The 18,086-nt window shown below is 46.2% G+C and overlaps 1 protein-coding gene and 1 non-coding gene across 2 annotated transcripts; both read right to left on the bottom strand.

Moving 5' to 3' along the window:
* Nucleotides 1-553: 553 nt before the first annotated feature.
* On the bottom strand, nucleotides 554-17,482 carry Actr1a (actin related protein 1A). Its single transcript, XM_090345990.1, has 11 exons — nucleotides 17,366-17,482; nucleotides 11,922-11,986; nucleotides 9,478-9,553; nucleotides 8,648-8,773; nucleotides 7,582-7,706; nucleotides 4,773-4,989; nucleotides 4,078-4,170; nucleotides 3,393-3,567; nucleotides 3,234-3,295; nucleotides 2,650-2,690; nucleotides 554-2,302 (listed from the first exon to the last, which is right to left on the bottom strand). The coding sequence occupies exons 1-11, from the start codon at nucleotides 17,411-17,413 to the stop codon at nucleotides 2,200-2,202; spliced, it is 1,131 nt and encodes a 376-aa protein (XP_090202116.1). The 5' UTR covers nucleotides 17,414-17,482; the 3' UTR covers nucleotides 554-2,199.
* On the bottom strand, nucleotides 16,015-16,117 carry LOC150053896 (U6 spliceosomal RNA). Its single transcript, XR_016537969.1, has one exon. It is a non-coding gene; the product is annotated as a U6 spliceosomal RNA (small nuclear RNA).
* Nucleotides 17,483-18,086: the final 604 nt, after the last annotated feature.

Raw genomic sequence — 18,086 nt, 5'->3', positions numbered from 1 at the left:
GAACAGGGTGCTTGCTAGTGACTCACCTGTAATCCTAACTACTCAGGAGGCTAAGATCTGAGGATCCCTGTTCAAAGCCAGCCTGGACAGGAAAGTCTGTGAGAGACTTATCTCAGTAAACCACTCAGAAAAATCTAGATGTGGTGCTGTGGCTCAGAGTGATAGATCACTAGCCTTGAGCACAAAGAGGCTCAGGGACAATACCTAGGCCCTGAGTTTAAGTCCCAGGGCCAGCAAAAATAGATAATTCTCTGGGATTTATCTGCTCAGCTGCCTTTGAACCTTGATCCTCAGGTCTCAGCTTCCCAAGTAGTTAGGATTACAGGCATGTGCCACTGAAGTTTGGGAGACCCTCAGTTCTTGAACCTGGACTTCGGTGTGAACAGCATTATCTCTTCAGGCACCCAACAGACTGGGACTTGGACTACAGCTTAGCCAGGTTGTTTGACTGGTACAATAGTGCCTGGCAGAAGACAGACCAGGCCTGGTCTCCATTCACAACCACCAGCTCCTTCTTCTTCCCATTCAACACTGGTCACAGACAGAGGCCAGCTATATGTCTATTGGAACAACTTTATTTAAGTACACTGGGCCCCACCAGGCAACGTGGTTTATGCGAGGCTGTGTAAGGGATGGGCTTGGGCTAAGAGAAGGGAGGTGAGCTGCTTAAGCGCACTGCAGTCCACAGGTCGCCACATCACTTTCACACACACCTGCTTGGCCCAATGTGGCAGGGGCCTTTGGTCATAAGACGGCATGGGATGGGGGAGAATACTGCCTGGAACCTGGAACTAGAGTGGGACTTGGTATCACAGGTGAAGGTGCTAGTGAAGAGCCTTGCCCCAGCTTTGTACCATCTGGGCTGAAGCCCCTTAGGTGGTGGCTAGGAGCCAGGCCTGAGCCCACTGGCTCCTGGCACTTTGGTCTGGACCCTTTCCTCCCTTTCCAAACAGGTCCAAAGTCAGGAGTAGCACATGATCAACCCAGAGGGGACCTGTCTGCCCTCTGAACCTAGTTCTGGTCATCTAGAACGACAGAAGGCAACTTGGCTAATGGCAGCTTTCTTTAGTGCTAGGGATTCATTCCCTAGAACTCTCCCTTGCAAAAGGGTCTCTGCCGAATAATGACCTGACTTCCTGTTTCTGATAGCCAGCCTGTTGGTTCCAGGGAAGTGAGCAAGGGGAGGAGGGAGAACTAAAGAGGCTGGGGCGGGGGGGGGGGGGGGGGGGGGCTTTGAGTGTTGTAGCCTCCATTCTCAAAGGGCCCTAAGGCCTAGGGATACTGTCAGCTCATCGTCAGTAGGGAGTGATGTGGGCCCTGGGTGCTATGCTAAGCCTAGGTGATGTAAACATCAGTATGAGCAGGGTGACTGGTGGGTAGGAGGCAGTGCAGCCCCTTTCCTCCCCGTAGTCTGCTTACTGGAAAAAAAAACAAAACAGAACACTTCAATAAATAAAACTGTTCAGATGGCATTACAACAAGGACGGATGAGAAGCAAGGAACAGAACCTAGAGCCAATAGGCCCCTTCTTAAGTTTTCCCAAGACCCCCTTGGATGGGACCGGCACTTAGGAGCATCAAGTCGGCAGTCAATCAGCCTCCCACTGTCCTCAAATGCCTAGTGTGGTCCTGGCCTCCAGGTGGATGTGAAGACATCCTGCTATCTCCTGACCCAAGAGTCTCTGAACCCACTGCTGTGATTTCCCAGCCGCTTAAACTCAAACTAGAACACAACCACTCAGAACTTAATCCCGGCCCCAGTCTTCAGTCCATGATCTAGAAGGCATGGAGAGCATAATGCTGAGCGAGGGCCAGCAGGGGGCAGCACTGGTTCAGGCCTCAGGGTGCCCTGTTGGGCAGGGATAGGATGGGGCCAGCCCAGTGTAGAATCGGCAGCAGCAAGATCTCCCTCTGGTGGTAGCCACAGTCTCCTACAGCCAGCCAAAGGCCCAGCTGAGGAAGGAGTGGGGTCCCTGACAGGCCAGGTAGTGGTCAACCGCAGGCCTGAGGCCGTCGCCATTATGGGTAGTTCATCGTTCTGGGCCCGAGGATCCCTGGGCCGCACGGCGCTCATTTATGTTCACACACTCGTACCCACACACGCACTCACACATACAGGCAGTTCCTCGCAAACACTCCGACTCAAGAAAGCGAGTTTGAACGTGGAGTTAACTTCAGAGGTGAAGATGATGTCTCAACATTAGAAGGTTTTCCTATGGATGGACCGGGCACCATCTTCTTCATACTCCTTCTTGGAGACCCACATCTTCTTAAAGGTGTCCAGGGAGGCAAGGATAGAGCCCCTGGAGTAGAGGGAAGCCAAAGGAACAGTGAGAAAAAACCCTGGAGCCAGTGGGCTCCCTGGGGGTGGATAAAGCCTTTCTTCAAAGGGACAGAAGGGAGGGAGGAGTAATTCGTGCTTTTGCTTCCACTTTTTTTTTTTTTCCCCAGTCCTGGGCTTGAACTCAAGGCTTGAGCACTGTCCTTGGGCTTTCCTCAAGGCTAGCGCTCTACCATTTGAGCCACAGCACCACTCTGTATGTGGTACCGAGGAATGGAATCCAGTCTTCATGTATGCTAGGCAAGTACTTTACCACTAGGCCAAACTCCCGGCCTTGCTTCCACTCTTATCCCCAGACAAGCTACTTACCCAATCCATGTAGAGTACAGTCTCTCCTGGGGTGCAGATATCTGCAGAAATGGGTACAAAGAGGAACCTGAAGCCTCTATCGTCCTCTCTTTGCCGTCTAGCACTGTCTCACTGATGAAGGGGTGGGTGCATGCCATGGAGCACACGGAGAGCTCTGCTTCTACCGGACTTGGGGGTCTGTCTGTGGCCAGCCTTGATACTCCATGGGGAAGCAGATCCACAGCAGGAACTGCACCCCCTCTTTTAGGGTCCTTTCTCTCCAGGGCAGCCAGCTCCCCACAGCACATAGTGAAACAGAAGGTGCTGTGACAGGGAGCCACTTGGGCATGAAGCATAGTGGCAGTCAACCTCTTGTCAATTTCACAGGGTTTTTTTGAGAAGGACCAGTGGGATGCTAGCCTAGTGCCTGCTACATCAGCTACTGGAACTGTCTTCTGGGTGAAGAAGGAGAATGAGAATGGGCCTTTTTTGGGCAGGCCTGGTTGTCAGAGTCAGGCTGTATGCTTGGAGTCACCTTGTGTTGCCAGAAGAGCATGGGTCCTTACAAGCCCAGCCCAACCCCGTACGCCCCGGCATGCTCCTACCCTGATCTTCACGTCTTTTGGAGCTAGTTTCTTCACTTCACTCAGTAGCCTGTCTCCAAAACCTGAAAGGGCAGAAAAGAAGTCTTGAGTCACTGGATATCTGAGCCCAGCAGGACTCAGGATGCTTCCTGGGAAAGGGCCCTAAGAGGAAAGACCAACCTTTGAACAGGGTCGAGCCCCCGGAAAGGACAATGTTTGAGAAAAGTGTACGCCGCAGGTCCATGTCAGACTTCTGGATGGCAAATACCAGAACCTCATGGATGCCTTCGCTTTCCTCACCAATCAGGTCTGGCCTGAACAGTAGCTCAGGAGCTCGGAATCGGGAGGGACCAATCTGTGGGGTAAAGGAATAATTTAAAAAGTGGAGCTGGGAGTGAAGTCCCCTGGGGTAGAGAATAGATGAGGCCTCTGTGACTACTTTCCTAGGAACACAGTGGTCATAGGACTAGGCTCAAGACAGACCCTGGATATTAAGGACCTTGAGTAGAAGGACAGAGTTCCTGGTAACAAATAGGGCTTCTGGGAAATTAAGAGGGGAAGATCCTACATTTACTCTTCACTCTGCTTTTCTGCCACTCACTCATGGAAATTTTCTGTCCACAGAATTCTAGGGAACAGCAACTTCTCCATGCCAAGAGTGGGTAAAGATGGTACAAATCATTACACTTCCCAGTTCACCTTGACCTAGGGAAATTCCTTTGAAGCTTCTTCCCCTCCACACAGAGGGACAATCCCTGCTTCCCGGTAGCATCAGGTCCTAGTGGAGAGTTTGGGCCCAGAGTTTTTATGGATCTGCAGGGGAGGGGGAAGGGAGGGTGGGGAGAAGAAGAGGTCCAGCCACTACCTCAATGGTGCTGCCATCAGGCAGGTAGTACTGGGCCTTCTCGGTCTCTAGTGTCTCATCCTTCTGAGGGTTTATGGACAGGTAGCAGGCTCTCTGCAGAACCAAGAACAACAGTCAGACTGACAGGAAACCTGGTACACATCCAGTCAAAGTCCCCTGGGAGTGATGTGCTGTGGCTCAAAGGTTGTAAAAGCTGTGTCTGTTTTGTGTGAGGTGGTGCTTAGGATATGAATTCTTACTCTTTTCAGTCTTTCTGGTAAGCAAGCTTGAAAACATGGTTTTTAGACTCCTGGGCCTGAGACCACAATCTTACAATTATCCCAGGCCTACAAGTTGTTCTCCTTCTACCTTTCATATGGTTGTAGGTCTCTACTACTAGCTGAAAATTTTCCTTCCAGTCATAGGTAGCAGGAGGGTCCTATTTACTTATAAAGAATGCGTCTGACTTTTCAAAAATGAGTTAAAGAACCTATGTAATTTGCAGCAATACTGTATACTCATCACCCAGTTTAGGAGTAGGAGTTTTCTTTCTCCCCACCAGATGGCAGCATTCAGAATCTGTTAGTGGGAGAGAGGAGTAGGAGGCTTGCTGGGAAGAAAGGAACATGACTCATGAGACCCAGATAGGAATTTCACCCACCCCACTAACAGGTCACATCCTCCATTCTACTCTTAGGACCATGGGAAGCACTTACTTCTTTTATGGCCTTCACAATCTCAAATTCAGAGGATGAGTGGAAATCATAGCCTTCCTTACGCAGGTAGAGGCGGAGGAAGCGAGAGACATCTCGGCCAGCGATGTCAATGCGCATGATTGAGTGAGGCATGGCGAAGCCCTCATAAATAGGCACTGCATGGGTGACACCATCCCCAGAATCCAGCACTACACCTGTGGTCCTGCCTGTGGCATAACTGAAGCAAAGGGACAAACTATTACTGATCCCTGTACCTCCTCAGTCTGGGTTACTTTTACTTTTTAGTCAGAAGATTATTTTACTATTTTTTATCAGCATACATTGATAGTATAAGGGGACTCATTGTGACATTCTATACATGTGTTTATGTACTTCGAACAACTTCAACTCCTCTACTATACTCCCTTAGATCCCTTTTCTCTTCTCTTCTCTTCTTTCCCCCTTTTATAAACAGCGGTTGATGGGAGGAACTCAGAGCCTGGGGACTAAGCTTTTTTGTCCAGGCTAGTGTTGTAATACATGAGCCCTAACTCCACTTCTGGCTTTTTGGTAGTTAATTGGAGGTCAGATCCTCATGGACTTTCCTGCCTGGGCTAGGATTACAGGTTTTTTGGCCAGTCCTGGGGCTTGTACTCAGGGCCTGAGCATTGTCCTTGGGCTTTCTCAAGGCTAGTGCTCTGCCACTTGAGCCATACCACCACTTTCTATATATATATATGTGGTACTAAGGAATTGAACCCAGGTCTTTGTGCATGCTAGGTAAGCACTCTACCATTAGGCCAAACTCCCGGCAAGGATTATAGGTTTTTTGTGGTAGTTTTTGCCAGTCCTGGAGCTTGAACTCATGGCCTGGGCACTGTCCTTGGGCACTTCTTTGCTCAAGGCTAGTGCTCTGCCACTTGAGCCACAGCACCACTTCTGGCTTTTTCTGTGTATATGGTACTGAGGAATCAAACCCAGGGCTTTCAGCATGCTAGGTGAGCACTCTACCACTAGGATCCAGGCCCAGGATTATAGGCTTGAGATATTGGCACCTGGATGAAAACCACTTCTTAAAGTTTAATGACAGTTGAATTAATGCTTGGTCCTGCCTTTCTCCTGGCCTTTCCAAAGGGCTAATACTGCAAATACTGAACAAAGGAACTGAGCTTCTCCAGGGTCCCTTCCCAACCCCCTGGAAAGTAGTAAGCTTTTCAGTCTCAGACAATTGCTCTACCACATAGCTTAAAGGGCAGTTTTTACTCTGGACAAGAGGAAATAAAACCGAAATGTCAAGTCAAAGTGAATGAGTAAAGAAGAAAAAGACCTTGTCACGTATAACTAGCTTTTTCTTATCACATGGCCTTTGAGGTCCATGTATTTATTTTCTTTTGGTAGGGGTAAGGGTTCAGATACATGTACTTCTGTGATATGAGGGCAAAACTCCAGTTGTTTAAGTGCATATACATATATACATTTGTATGTATGTATACTTTTTTTTTTTGTGGGTCATGGAGCTTAAACTCTGGGCCTTCACTGACCCTGAGCTCTTTAGCTCAAGGCTACTGCCCTACCCCTTGAGCCACAGCCCCACTTCCCATTTTCTAGTGATTAATTGGAGAGAAGAGTTTCTTGGTCTATGGTACCTGGGCTGGCTTTGAACCATGAGCCTCCTGAGTAGCTAGGATTACAGGCATGAGCCACCATCCCCAGCTTGTCTTTTCTTTCTTTCTTTTTTTTTTTTGCCAGTCCTGGGCTTTAGCTCAGGGCTTGATGAGCCTTGTCCTTGGACTTTCTCAAGGCTAGAGCTCTACCACTTGAGCCTCAGCACCACTTCCAGCTTTTTTCTATGCATGTGGTACCAAGGAATCGAACCCGGGCCTTCTTGCATGCTAGGCAAGTACTCTGCCACTAGGCCAAACTCCCAGCCAGTGGCTTGTCTTTTTTTTTTTTTTTTTTTTGATACTGGAGATCAAACCAGGACATTACACTTGCCAGGCAAGTGCCTTGCCACTGAGCTATATCCCAGCCCTCTAGCTGTTTCATAAAGAGCAATGGGCACTGCCTCAGTGTTCAGTGTTGAGAGGACAGCAGGGAATGGAGCAAAATCAGTTTGTAAAGACTTTTCTGCTACGGCAGCTGCTACCAGCTCTGGCTGATTTTTCACCCTCTAGAAATGCAGGCCCAGCAGTTCCAGACCTCCCTGTCCCCCACACTCTGAGGTTGGAAATCTGCGTTTGGATATGAAATCTCCTAATCTTTCTATTTTTTGTTTGTGGTGTTGAAGGACAGAGCCCAAGGCCTTGTGCATGCTGGGCAAGTATTCCATCTGAGCTATATTCCTAGCCCAGAAATGTTTATCTAAATGCTGGCTTGCAGTGTAATTTGTTGTCCAAAGTACCTTGTTTAATGGGGTCAAACATATCCTGAACACTGATGCATATCACGTGTGTACTAATCTTCTAGGAGACAGAGCAGGTTTGAGACAAGGTGGGGAACAGGACAGGAATGATAGGGTAGAAGGACAAGACTGTGGTGGTTTGTACTATGACTGTAGTAGCAACCTAGCAGAGCACTTGGAGCTCAGTATTAAGTAAATACTTGAACACATTAAGCAGCCTTGTCAGCAGATGAGGCAGAGAGGCTTGGGTGCCAAACCTGTTTAGAAGCCTTAGTGTCCAGTTTCTCTTTCCCACTAGCTTTAACACTTTCTAACTACAGATGAGTGGGCTTGTTACTCTGAACCAATTTGAGTGAGGCAGTCTCAACTGGGCCAAGGGACTGCTTTCCCTAAGAGAGGCTATGGGAAACCAGCCAGGATGCTACTTACAGGCTAAGCACAGCTTGCATGGAGATGAAAAGAGCTGGCACATTGAAGGTCTCGAAGAACACCTCAGCAGCTCGTTCTCGGTTTTTCCTTGGATTTAGAGGTGCCTCAGTCAGGAGCACAGGATGCTGATGAAAAGAGCCCAGAGAGCAGTGAGTGTGAGCCCAGGGGAGAAGCCCTTCCTGGGACTGCTTGAGAGCCCAAGGAACCTTTGTCAACCTCCCTCCAAAAAAAAAAAAAAGGGAAACTCAACTTGTCACCAAGCCCTGCCCAAGTTGTGTTTTTCAGCTTTCAAAATTCATGTCCTATTAAAGTTCCATTGTGTCCTCAGCTCCACCTTCTGCCTCCCCTTCTTATCCTCCAACATTCTTCTGTAAGCCCCTATAACCTTATACTTGCCATTGTCAAGAACATTTTGTTAAATTATAAAGATAAAAAATATTAAACTATTTAAGTATTTTCAGGTCTGGGAGTTTGGCCTAGTGGTAGAGTGCTTGCCTAGCATGCACAAAGACCTGGGTTCAATTCCTCGGTACAACATACATAGAAAAAAGCCAGAAGTGGTGCTGAGGCTCCAGTGGTAGAGCTTTAGCCTTGAGAAAGTCCAAGGACAGTGCTCAGGCCCTGAGCTCAAGCCCAGGACTGGCAAAAAAAAAAAAAAAAAAAAAAAAAAAAAAGAAAACTTACTTTAATATTGAAATACCTTTAAAACTTTGAAAGATCTCTTTCCCTGGAAATGGATGCAGTTTGTGTCTTTGAAATAAGTTACTTTCTTGAAAGTTAATAAGCATAGGCTCTGAATTCTGGAAGACATAGCTGTGAATCCCAGCTCTGATACCTTATCCACTGGGTGATCATGGAAATACTATTTTACCTCTCATCTTTCTATTCCTTTGTTTGTAATATGGACATTATATTATCTGCATCTTATAGGAATGTGAGAGTAAATTGTTTAGCACACAACAAGTCTCCAAATGCTCTTGGCAGGGGTCATCATCAACTTCATTATCTTGGGAAGAGGTCCTCAGCTTTCTATAGCACATGAGGGACCTGTACACAGGGCTTTTACCTCTTCTGAGAAAGTCTGCAGCTGGTCCTTTGAATAAACATACTGCCAGATGCGTTCCATGTCATTCCAGTCCTTGACAATCCCATGCTCCATAGGGTAGCGAATGGACAGCAGCCCTCGGTGCTCCTGTAGACAGAAGGCAAACTTGCAGCAGCAGTCAGATGCTCCCTGGGACCTTGTTCTCCCAGGCCCAAGTTGTGAAGGCCAAATCACTTCCAAAGGAGTTTGCATTTCCTGAGCTATCCCACAGCCCTCCTCCAAGTTGAGGGAGAGCACTATGCTTCTTGAATGTATTCTACAACTGCCCTGGCTGCCCAAGAAGCTACAAAGTAGAGGGCTTTAGCATTTTTTATAACCTTCCAATGCAAGAGATAAGTTGACTCCTCACTGCCTGATTTCAGGACCCAATCTCCTAGGTTTGACCTCTGGCCTTCGAGCTAAAGTTGGCAATAATGATTCTGTTGTTCTCTTCCTCGGGGCTCTACCAGAACAATGATAATTAACTCACACCTAGGGCACACCAGACAGGATCTCCTCTCTGAGTTCCTTTTGCTGAAAACATAACCAAGCTAGTCTGATCACTGGAAAGGAAATGATAAAATATACAAAAAGTGTTTCTAGTTTCCAAAGACAGGTTCTAAACATTTTTTCTCCAAGTCCAGAGGCTGCTCTTGGGAGAAATAAGTCAAAGAGAGGACCAAAGGAGAGATTTTAGGAGAAAACTGCTCCTTTTACTCATGGTTATGTCCACCTCCTAAGACACATCCTATGTGATGAATAATTAAAGTCCTCTGCTGGCTTGGGGCTGCTTCTGTAGGTCTATCAATTACCTCAGCTTTGGGGCCAATGAAGATGTCACCTTCAAGGGCTCCTGCCATGACACGAACATGCTTGGGTCTGCCCACACTAGAAAAGACAGCAGGGAAGAACATTTCAGGGCAGACACAGGAAGAGTATACATATAGATGCATATCTATAATCCAGTTCTACTGTGTGTACCTCTGACTAGTGAGGGTACAGTTGATTTAATTTTTTTTTTGCCAGTCCTAGTGCTTGAACTCTGGGCCTGGACACTGTGAGCTTCTTTGGCTCAAGATTAGCACTCTACTACAGCACCATTTCTGGCCTTTTCTGAATAGTTTCCTGGAGATAAGAGTCTCACGGACTTTCCTGCCTGGGCTGGCTTTGAACTACAATCCTCCAATCTCAGTCTACTGAATAGCTATAATTGCAGGCATGGGCCACTGGTGACCGGTTGTAGTTAATTTTTTCCTGCTTGTATATTTTCTATAAATTTTATGGAGAACAAAAGTTATCTGAAGTTACTTGAATATTGTTTTATATATATATATATTTTTTTTTTTTTTTGCCAGTCCTGGCCTTGAGCCATAGGCTAAACTCCCAGCCCATTTTTATAAATTATTAAAACAAAATTTAGAAGATTCTGTATCTCTACTTCTTTCCATAACATATGTGTAACCAAAATAGACATGAAAATAAATATTTCTGAGTGGTTAACTCAAAATCTTTTGGGGACTGAAGTATAGCTCAGTGGTACAGAACACTTGCTCACCATGTATAAAGCTCTGGGCTCCAGGGCTGGTTTTTTGGTTATTTTTTACCAGTCCTTGGGCTTGAGCTCAGGGCCTGAGCACTGTCCTTGGACTTTCTCAAGGCTAGAGCTCTACCACTTGAGCCTCAGCACCACTTCCGGCTTTTTTTTCTATGTATGTGGTACCGAGGAATTGAACCCGGGTCTTCATGCATGCTAGGCAAGCACTTTTAACCACTAGGCCAAACTCCCAGCCCCGAATTAATGCACTTTCTATCTGGCAAATATCATGTAACCCTTTTACTAATTACAATAAAAAAAAAAAAAAAAAGAGGAAAGCTCTGAGGAACTCATTCTGACTAAGATGATATCTATGGCTTAACGGTAAGCCCATCCTGGGAAATAGAGTAATTTTATAGAGTTTGCTGGACTGGGTATAATATCATGAGTCTATAGTACCAGCTATTCAAGAAACTAAGGCAGGCTGGGTACTGGTGGCTTAGGCCTATAATACTAGCTACCCAGGAACTGAGGATCCAGGTTGGAAGCTAGTCCAAGCAGAAAAGTTCATGAGACGCTTATCTCCAATAATCCATTCAGAAAAGGCTGGAAGAGGTGCTGTAGCTCAAGTAGTATAGCGCTAGCCTTGAGCACAAAGAGGCTCAATGTCAGTGCCCAGTCCCTGAGTTCAAGCCCTAGAACTGGCAACAAAAAAAAAAAAATAAAAAAAAATGTAAACTACTACAACTAATAATAATACAGTAGGGCAAGAGGATAACTTGAACCCAGGAAGACTGAGGACAGCCTAGGCCAATAGTGAGACTGAAAAAACAGAAAAGAAAGATCCATAAAAAAGGCACTTGTGGGGCCAGGAGTTTAGCTTAGTGGCAGAGTGCTTGCCTGGTATACACAAAGACCAGGTTCCATTCCTTAGTACCATATACATAGAAAAGGCCGGAAGTGGTGCTGTGGCTCAAGTGGTAGAGCTCTAGCCTTGAGAAAGCCCAAGGGCAGTGCTCAGGCCCCAAGTTCAAGGCCCAGGACTGACAAAAAAGAAAAGAAAAAAGGCAGTTGTCGGCTGGGCACCATTGGCTCATGCTTATAATTGTGCTTATGCCTATAAACCTCAGGAGGCTGAGATCTAAGGATCACAAAGTCAGCCCAGACAGGAGAGTCCATTCATCTCCAATTAACCATTAAAAAGCCCAGAAGTAGCCAAGCACAGGAAACAGGAAGTGGGGCTTGGCTCAAGGTTAGGGCAGTAGCCTTGAACTGAAGAGCTTAGGGACAGTGCCCAGGCCAGAGTTCAAGCCCCAAGACCCCCACAAAAAACAAACGACAAAAACAGCCCAGAAGTAGAAGTATGGCTCAAGGGATAGAATGGCAACCTTGAGCAACCTTAAGCTTAGGGACAGTGGCTAGGCCCTGAGTTTAAGCCTTAGTACTGGCACCAAAAAGAAAAAGGAAAAGGCAATCATTAAACAATGACTTCCCTATAATAAAATTTGTGGTATCAGATAAAATTGGACTTAAGATAAAGAGACCTCTTGCCTTGTCTGTACCGCTCAATTCTTTGCTTATTCCAACCTTAACTTGGGCCCCTTGCTTGTGGTTACTCTGAGTACCACAGCTAACCTGGGAGTTCCTCCTCCTAAAAGAGAAGGCTCCATGTTAAAGCTGACAAGACTCCCAAAGTCCTGACTAAGTTATGGAGTGACTTACTAGTTTGGAAAGCAGTATTTGGGGATCTGATCACCAGCAAAACCAGCCTTAATCACACCGGATCCCTGAGGAGAGAGGAGAGAGAGAAGTCAGACTTATTACTAAACCAAGAAGACGCATGCATTACATGGTTCCATTTTCATTAGACGGACAGCCAGGCACAGTGGTTCTTGCTTATAATCTTAGCTACTTATAAGGTGGAGAGTAGGACCATTAAGATGAAAGACCATGAGACCTCAAAAGAGCTGGGCATGGTAGTCCTTGTCACCGCAGCTATGTGGGATGGTAGGTTGAAGTCTAGACTGGAGAGCCTATGTGAAATATGTAAAGAAGAGATGGGGTGGGGGAGAGCTCATATTTACGTGTAATTATACATTTGCATGAGCTTAGAGAAAGTTGACTACACATGCAAGGAGGGATGTGGGACTGGGGATGAGAAGACTTCCTTTGAACAGTTTACATATTATGGTATGATTTTTCTGCAGACTTTTGCTTTTCTACATTGAATGAATTTTACTCTGGGAATGAAAACATTAGCAAAGGGAAGAGAAAAGAAACCTGAGAAGAGGCAGTGCCTAGAAACTTCAAAGGAGCTGAGTTCAGGAACATAATGGAGATGGGAAACGTGATTCTTTCTGTTCTCCCTGCATGGGATGTTTTCAACCTACTTTCCTTGCTCAGGCCTGAACTCTCCTTGTTTCCAGGACACTACAACACAACCACCTCAAGGACATTTAGGCTTGTACCTAACTCCGCTGGAACATAAGCTATCTGGTTCTTATTCAGAAGCAAAGCACTATGTTTTGTGAGGTTTGTTCTTTTTCACTTTTTTTTTTTTTTTTTTTTTTTTGCCAGTCCTGGGCTTGAGCTCAGGGCCTGAGCACTGTCCTTGGACTTTCTCAAGGCTAGAGCTCTACCACTTGAGCCTCAGCACCACTTCTGGCTTTTTTTATGTATGTCGTACAGAGGAATCGAACCCGGGTCTTCATGCATGCTAGGCAAGCACTTTAACCACTAGGCCAAACTCCCGGCCCGAGGTTTGTTCTTTTTTTTTTTTTTCCACTACTCTTTGTTTTACTCCTTGGATTCCTGATGGGAAAGAGTTGAGAAGCCTAAAGCCTTGTCTGAGGCCTACAATCACACATATATTTGGTATGTTGGATGGGGAAAGAATCTACTTTTTTCCAGCCAGTATCTCTGGTTCCAACTTATGTGAACATTGGTTCTAGGCAGGCACCACCTTATGTAGGCTTGATATTACTTGCAGACTGACCTTGTCTTAGCTACTAACTTCTACCACCATATATATCCGATACCCTCACCCTTCCAACTGTACTCTGCAGTTGCCTTTATAACTAGCTTCAGCCTTTCCCCCTTCCTGAACATTTCTCCTATGGGCAAAATGTGATATTTCACCAGATCCCACATGGAAACCAGTGAACACATTTGGCTAAGCACCTAAAATTATCTTTGCATCAAAGGCTTTCCAGCATACTTTTGGCTCCCTCTCTGTCTGACAGACTGGCTATCCTGGAATCTGCCCCTAGTAAAACAGGATAGGGTAGGTGTAGTAAGAAGTGCCTGAAGGACAGAGAAAGCAGTATGAAGAGAGCAGGGCCAGCCAGTTCTCCAAGGGAGCAGGCACTTCTGGAGAGAGAAAACAGGAGACACTAGGAAAACTCACTGGCCTGGAGAGCACACCAAAAGGCCTGGAAGGGGACAGTTATAAACTGACTTGAAAGACTGGGAAGGAGAGGGAATTCTCCTACTGCTAGCACAGGGCTCTGAGACCATGGTGTGGACAAGAGAGAACAGCTCTTTGCAAGAGAACTCTGGGAACATGTCAGCTCAAGCTTTCAATGATTGCTCATTGCTTTCACCAGCCTGTGGTGATGCCAATAGACTAATTGGATCTCCTGGCAGATAATTGAAGACAAGAAAAATAAAGATGAGAACTGCTCTTTAGATCTGGATATTTTAAGAGATAATTTCGATGTCTGAATTTTAGTTTTCTAGCAAAAGACTAAAGTCTGGGTAATAAGGTAGATTGAGACATCAGATTCATTTATTCTCCTCTGTCCTGCCTAGCAAGAATATAACACGCTCAGTTTAAATAAATATCAGGCCATCTTCCTGAAGAATAATACCAAGTTGGAATTGATTATGCTCTTCCATTTCTTTCAGCAAATCACCATTATCTGAACTACAACATAGTAGCCATTTCATTCTGTTTTCCACTAGAATTTGTGGTTTCCATTTTTCTCTTTTCGGTCCATGTTCATTGGGGTCAGAGACTTTATACAACAGCAATGTCTGCCATCTGCTGGGCACTCAACTGATAGATGCTCGCTGACTAGAGTTCAAATCAAATACAAATGCCTGGCAAAGGAAATCTAAAATATGGAACTTGAATGAATGACGTTCGTCAGCAGCCTTCAGCAGAGGTGGTGCAGGAAAGACAAAAACAGGGAGGGGAATAATGTTCAAAGAGGAACAAGACCCAGCTTGATCCTCTGGCTCTCACTGCCAAGCCAGAAGCTGGAAGTATCAGTAAAGAAAGGAGATGGCTGAGTGGCTGCTCTGCTGCTGCTGCTTTTGTGTATGTGTGTGTTTGTAGGTCTTGGGGCTTGATCTTGTTCTGGGCACTGTCCCTGAGCTCTTCAGCTCAAGGCTACCACCCTACCCTTGAGCCAAGCCCCACTTACGGTTTTCTAGAGGTTAATTGGAAATAAGAGTCTCAGGTCCTTTTGTGTGGCTGGCTTTGAACCCTGATCCTCAGATCTCAGCCTCCTGAGTAGCTAGGATTACAGGTGTCAGCCACTGTGCTAGGTGAGTTGCTTATTTCTGTTCAAGTCATATAGCAAGAGAATATAAAGGAATCATATCCATTTTTGTAAATAATAGTTTTGTAAACATTGTAACAACATTTTTGTAAACAACATATACAAGGAATTGTATGCCAGGCAAATAAGTTGTCATCTCTGCCATCTCTTGGGTATTCACTTTAGCAAAGCTAAGTAAACAAATGAACCATAGAAGCTTCTTGAACAGGTAGTCTCATTAAATATTTGATTTAGGAGGGTCTAAGTAAGCAGCCAGCCGTCACTGCCAACTATTATTCTCATGTAGGCAAAAAGAGTGACTCCTTCAGCACAGCTTTCCCAGTATCTTCTGGCTGCAGGCCTTGTGGCTTGGAAAATTTTATCTTAAAAGCATTACTGTTTGTTTTTGACACACAGGGAAAGAAGCTTACTATTTCCCGTTTTAAAAGGGGGAGGGACATTTTATAATTCTACAGATTCTAGGATAGGAGTTGTTAACTGTTTGGCCTAACATGTATTTTGTTTGGCGCAGAAAGGTCTTCACTTCATTCTCATACACAGCACCCAGAAAATTCACTGTTTTACCAATCCTTAGTAAGGTTGGTTGGGGGGGGGAAGTTGTTGTTTTTAAATTTGTGTGTGTGCCTGTGTGTGTGTGTGTGCATGTGTATGCATGCACACACATGCACACCAGTCTTGGAGAAGTCAGCCTGAACACTGTCCCTGAGCTTCTTTTGCTCAAGATTAGTACACTACTACTTGAGCCACAGTGCCACTTCTAGCTGTTATGATTGAACCCTGGGCCTCATGCATGCTAAGCACACTCTACTAGTAAGCCACATTCCCAACCAATCCTCTTCTTGTGTGTATACCATTTCACAGCCAAGATTCTGACTTTAAGAACACCAAAAATAAGCCGGGTGTAGTAGCTCACGCCTGTAATTCTAGCTACTCAGGATGCTGAGATCTCAGGATCAAGGTTCAAAGCCAGCCCGGGAACAAAAGGACCTGAGACTCTACCTCCAATTAACCTCTAGAAAATGGGAAGTGGGGCTTGGCTCATGGGTAGGATGGTAGCCTTCAGCTGAAGAGCTAAGAAGACAGTGCCCAGGCCCAGGGGTAGAGTGGAAGCTTTGAGCTGAAGAGCTCAGGGACAGCGCCTAGGCGGAGTTCAAGCCCCATGACCCACAAACAAAACAAAACAAAACAAAAAACCATCAAAAATAGCTGACACAGTGGCTCATACCTGTAATTCTAGCTACTCAGGAGGCTGAGATCTGAGGATTCACGAATTTGCATGTCATCCGTGTGCAGGGGCCATGCTAATCTTCTCTGTATTGTTCCAATTTTAGTACATGCACTGCAGAAGCAAGCTTTTTTTTCCTGAGACAAGATCTCACTATGTAGCCAAGGCTGGCTCTAACTCATGATTAATTTTAGAATTTTCTCATCACTCCAAAAGGAGACTTTATACACATTAGCTGTTATTCTTCATCACCTGTACCCACTTTTCCAGCCATAAGCAATTAACCTACTTTCTGTTCTTTCATACCACCATATATTCTGACAGTAACTGCCAACAGTTAGTTACAAATTGGAGACTGTACGTGAAATTTAGTATTTCTGATTTCTCTTGAAAAATCAGATCTGGCAACACTGGACCTGCATTCCTGTGGTGGGGGAAAACTGTATGGAAAAGAGAAGTGGTTGCCCTTTGGTCAGGCACGCTCAATTCCATGCAATTTTCTAATCTGACACCTTAGAAAAGATATCTCAGGCTCCTTTCCACTCTTCTTTTTACTGTTTCCTTTATTGTGTGTGTGTTGGTTGTGGACTTGAACTCAGAGCCTAGGTGCTGCCTTTGAGGGTTTTGCCTAAGACTGGCATTTTTAAAAGCTAACAGCTAGGAAAGCTGCTTCTCAATTTGCTTTGTCACCCTTCTGTTTTCTTGACCTTTATTAACTATAATTTATAATTACAGAAATAATTCCAATACCAGATTCTCGGGCCCCACCCAGTGACATTAAACTAACCCGCTCTCCACCAGCTTGCAGGAAAGGAAACTTCGCTGTTCTTTCTCCACACTAACCGCCTCCCCTCTCCTTCCCATCTCCTCTCCTCTAATCCCCCCCCCCCCCCCCGAATCCCCGAAACCAATCCCCACAGCCCTAGTGGGCCGCCCCGGGAAAACACTATGGCGGCCGGAAGAACGACATGCACGCAAGCCAATAGTTGCAGAGTGCTGCCCTCATCCGGCAAGGCCCAGAGGCGGGACTGTCAACTAAGATGGACGGTCAAACAAGCCAATAGAGTGATGGGAAGCCGAGGAGGGCGAGTACCAGACTCACGGAGCGGTTAAGGCCCTTCCAGCCAAGGGCCCAAGGACCCCACTTAGACTACGGTTCTGATTTTTGTCGGTCCCGGAGTTCTCCATCCTACGTTCCTAGCCGGCCACTCGCCTGCACCCTATCGGTCGGGGAGGGACGAAGGCGGCGGCTGCTGAACCCGCCTGACAGGCCCAGACAGTGACAAAGAGCCGGCGGCTCAGACGGAAACTCGGAAAAGGAATCTTTTGGGGAGGACAGTCCAAGTCCCTACAGAAATAGAAAAGATGTAACTCACGTTGTCGATCACAACAGGCTGGTTGGCGATCACATCGTAGGACTCCATAGCAGAGGAATCTCTCCTTCCGAAGAAGGAACTGCCAGCCGGGTCCGATGCGAACGCCACTGACACGCATGCGCAGTCTCGCCACCGGCACAGGACGTCCAGGGAGCGGCCCGACCTCACCGCCAAAGAACTACGAATCCCAGAATGCCATGCACTCGCTTTCCGCAAACCTGCTCCGAATCGCGCCTGGTTTAAGAGACTGAGTCGCATTTCCGACGTGCGGCGCCCCGGAGTTCGTAGTCTCTTTAGGTTAGAGACGCAGATTTATTGTATGGCATACCTGGGTTTGTGGTTCCTTCGAAGGGGTTCGCCATACATTCTCAAGTGTGGAGTCTTCTCAAGTTTTTGTGTCGTTGGTTTTGGATTCGTCAGTAATTCTTGGATATTTAGAGTGGGTCTTCATACTATGCCACTTCTTCATTTGAGCAATTAATATCTCTTTTCGCACGCTAACAGAAGGAAAATTAAACACACGCGCGCGCACACACACATACAGGGGAATAACATAAACGAAAATAAATAGCTTGGGGCTGGGAGTTTGGCCTGGTGGTAGAGTGCTTGCCTAGCATGAACGAAGATCGGGGTTCGATTCCTCAGTACCATAAAAATAGAAAAAAAGCAGGAAGTGGTGTTGTGGTTCAAGTGGTAGAGTTCTAGCCTTGAGAAAGCCCAA

This window comes from Megascapheus bottae, chromosome 15, assembly GCF_031878675.1.
Source record: "Megascapheus bottae isolate mThoBot1 chromosome 15, mThoBot2.hap1, whole genome shotgun sequence".
In the NCBI taxonomy this organism is placed as follows: Eukaryota; Metazoa; Chordata; class Mammalia; order Rodentia; family Geomyidae; genus Megascapheus; species Megascapheus bottae.
The sequence above is the reverse complement of the archived record's forward strand: the minus strand, read 5'-3'. Positions and strand labels throughout refer to the sequence as shown.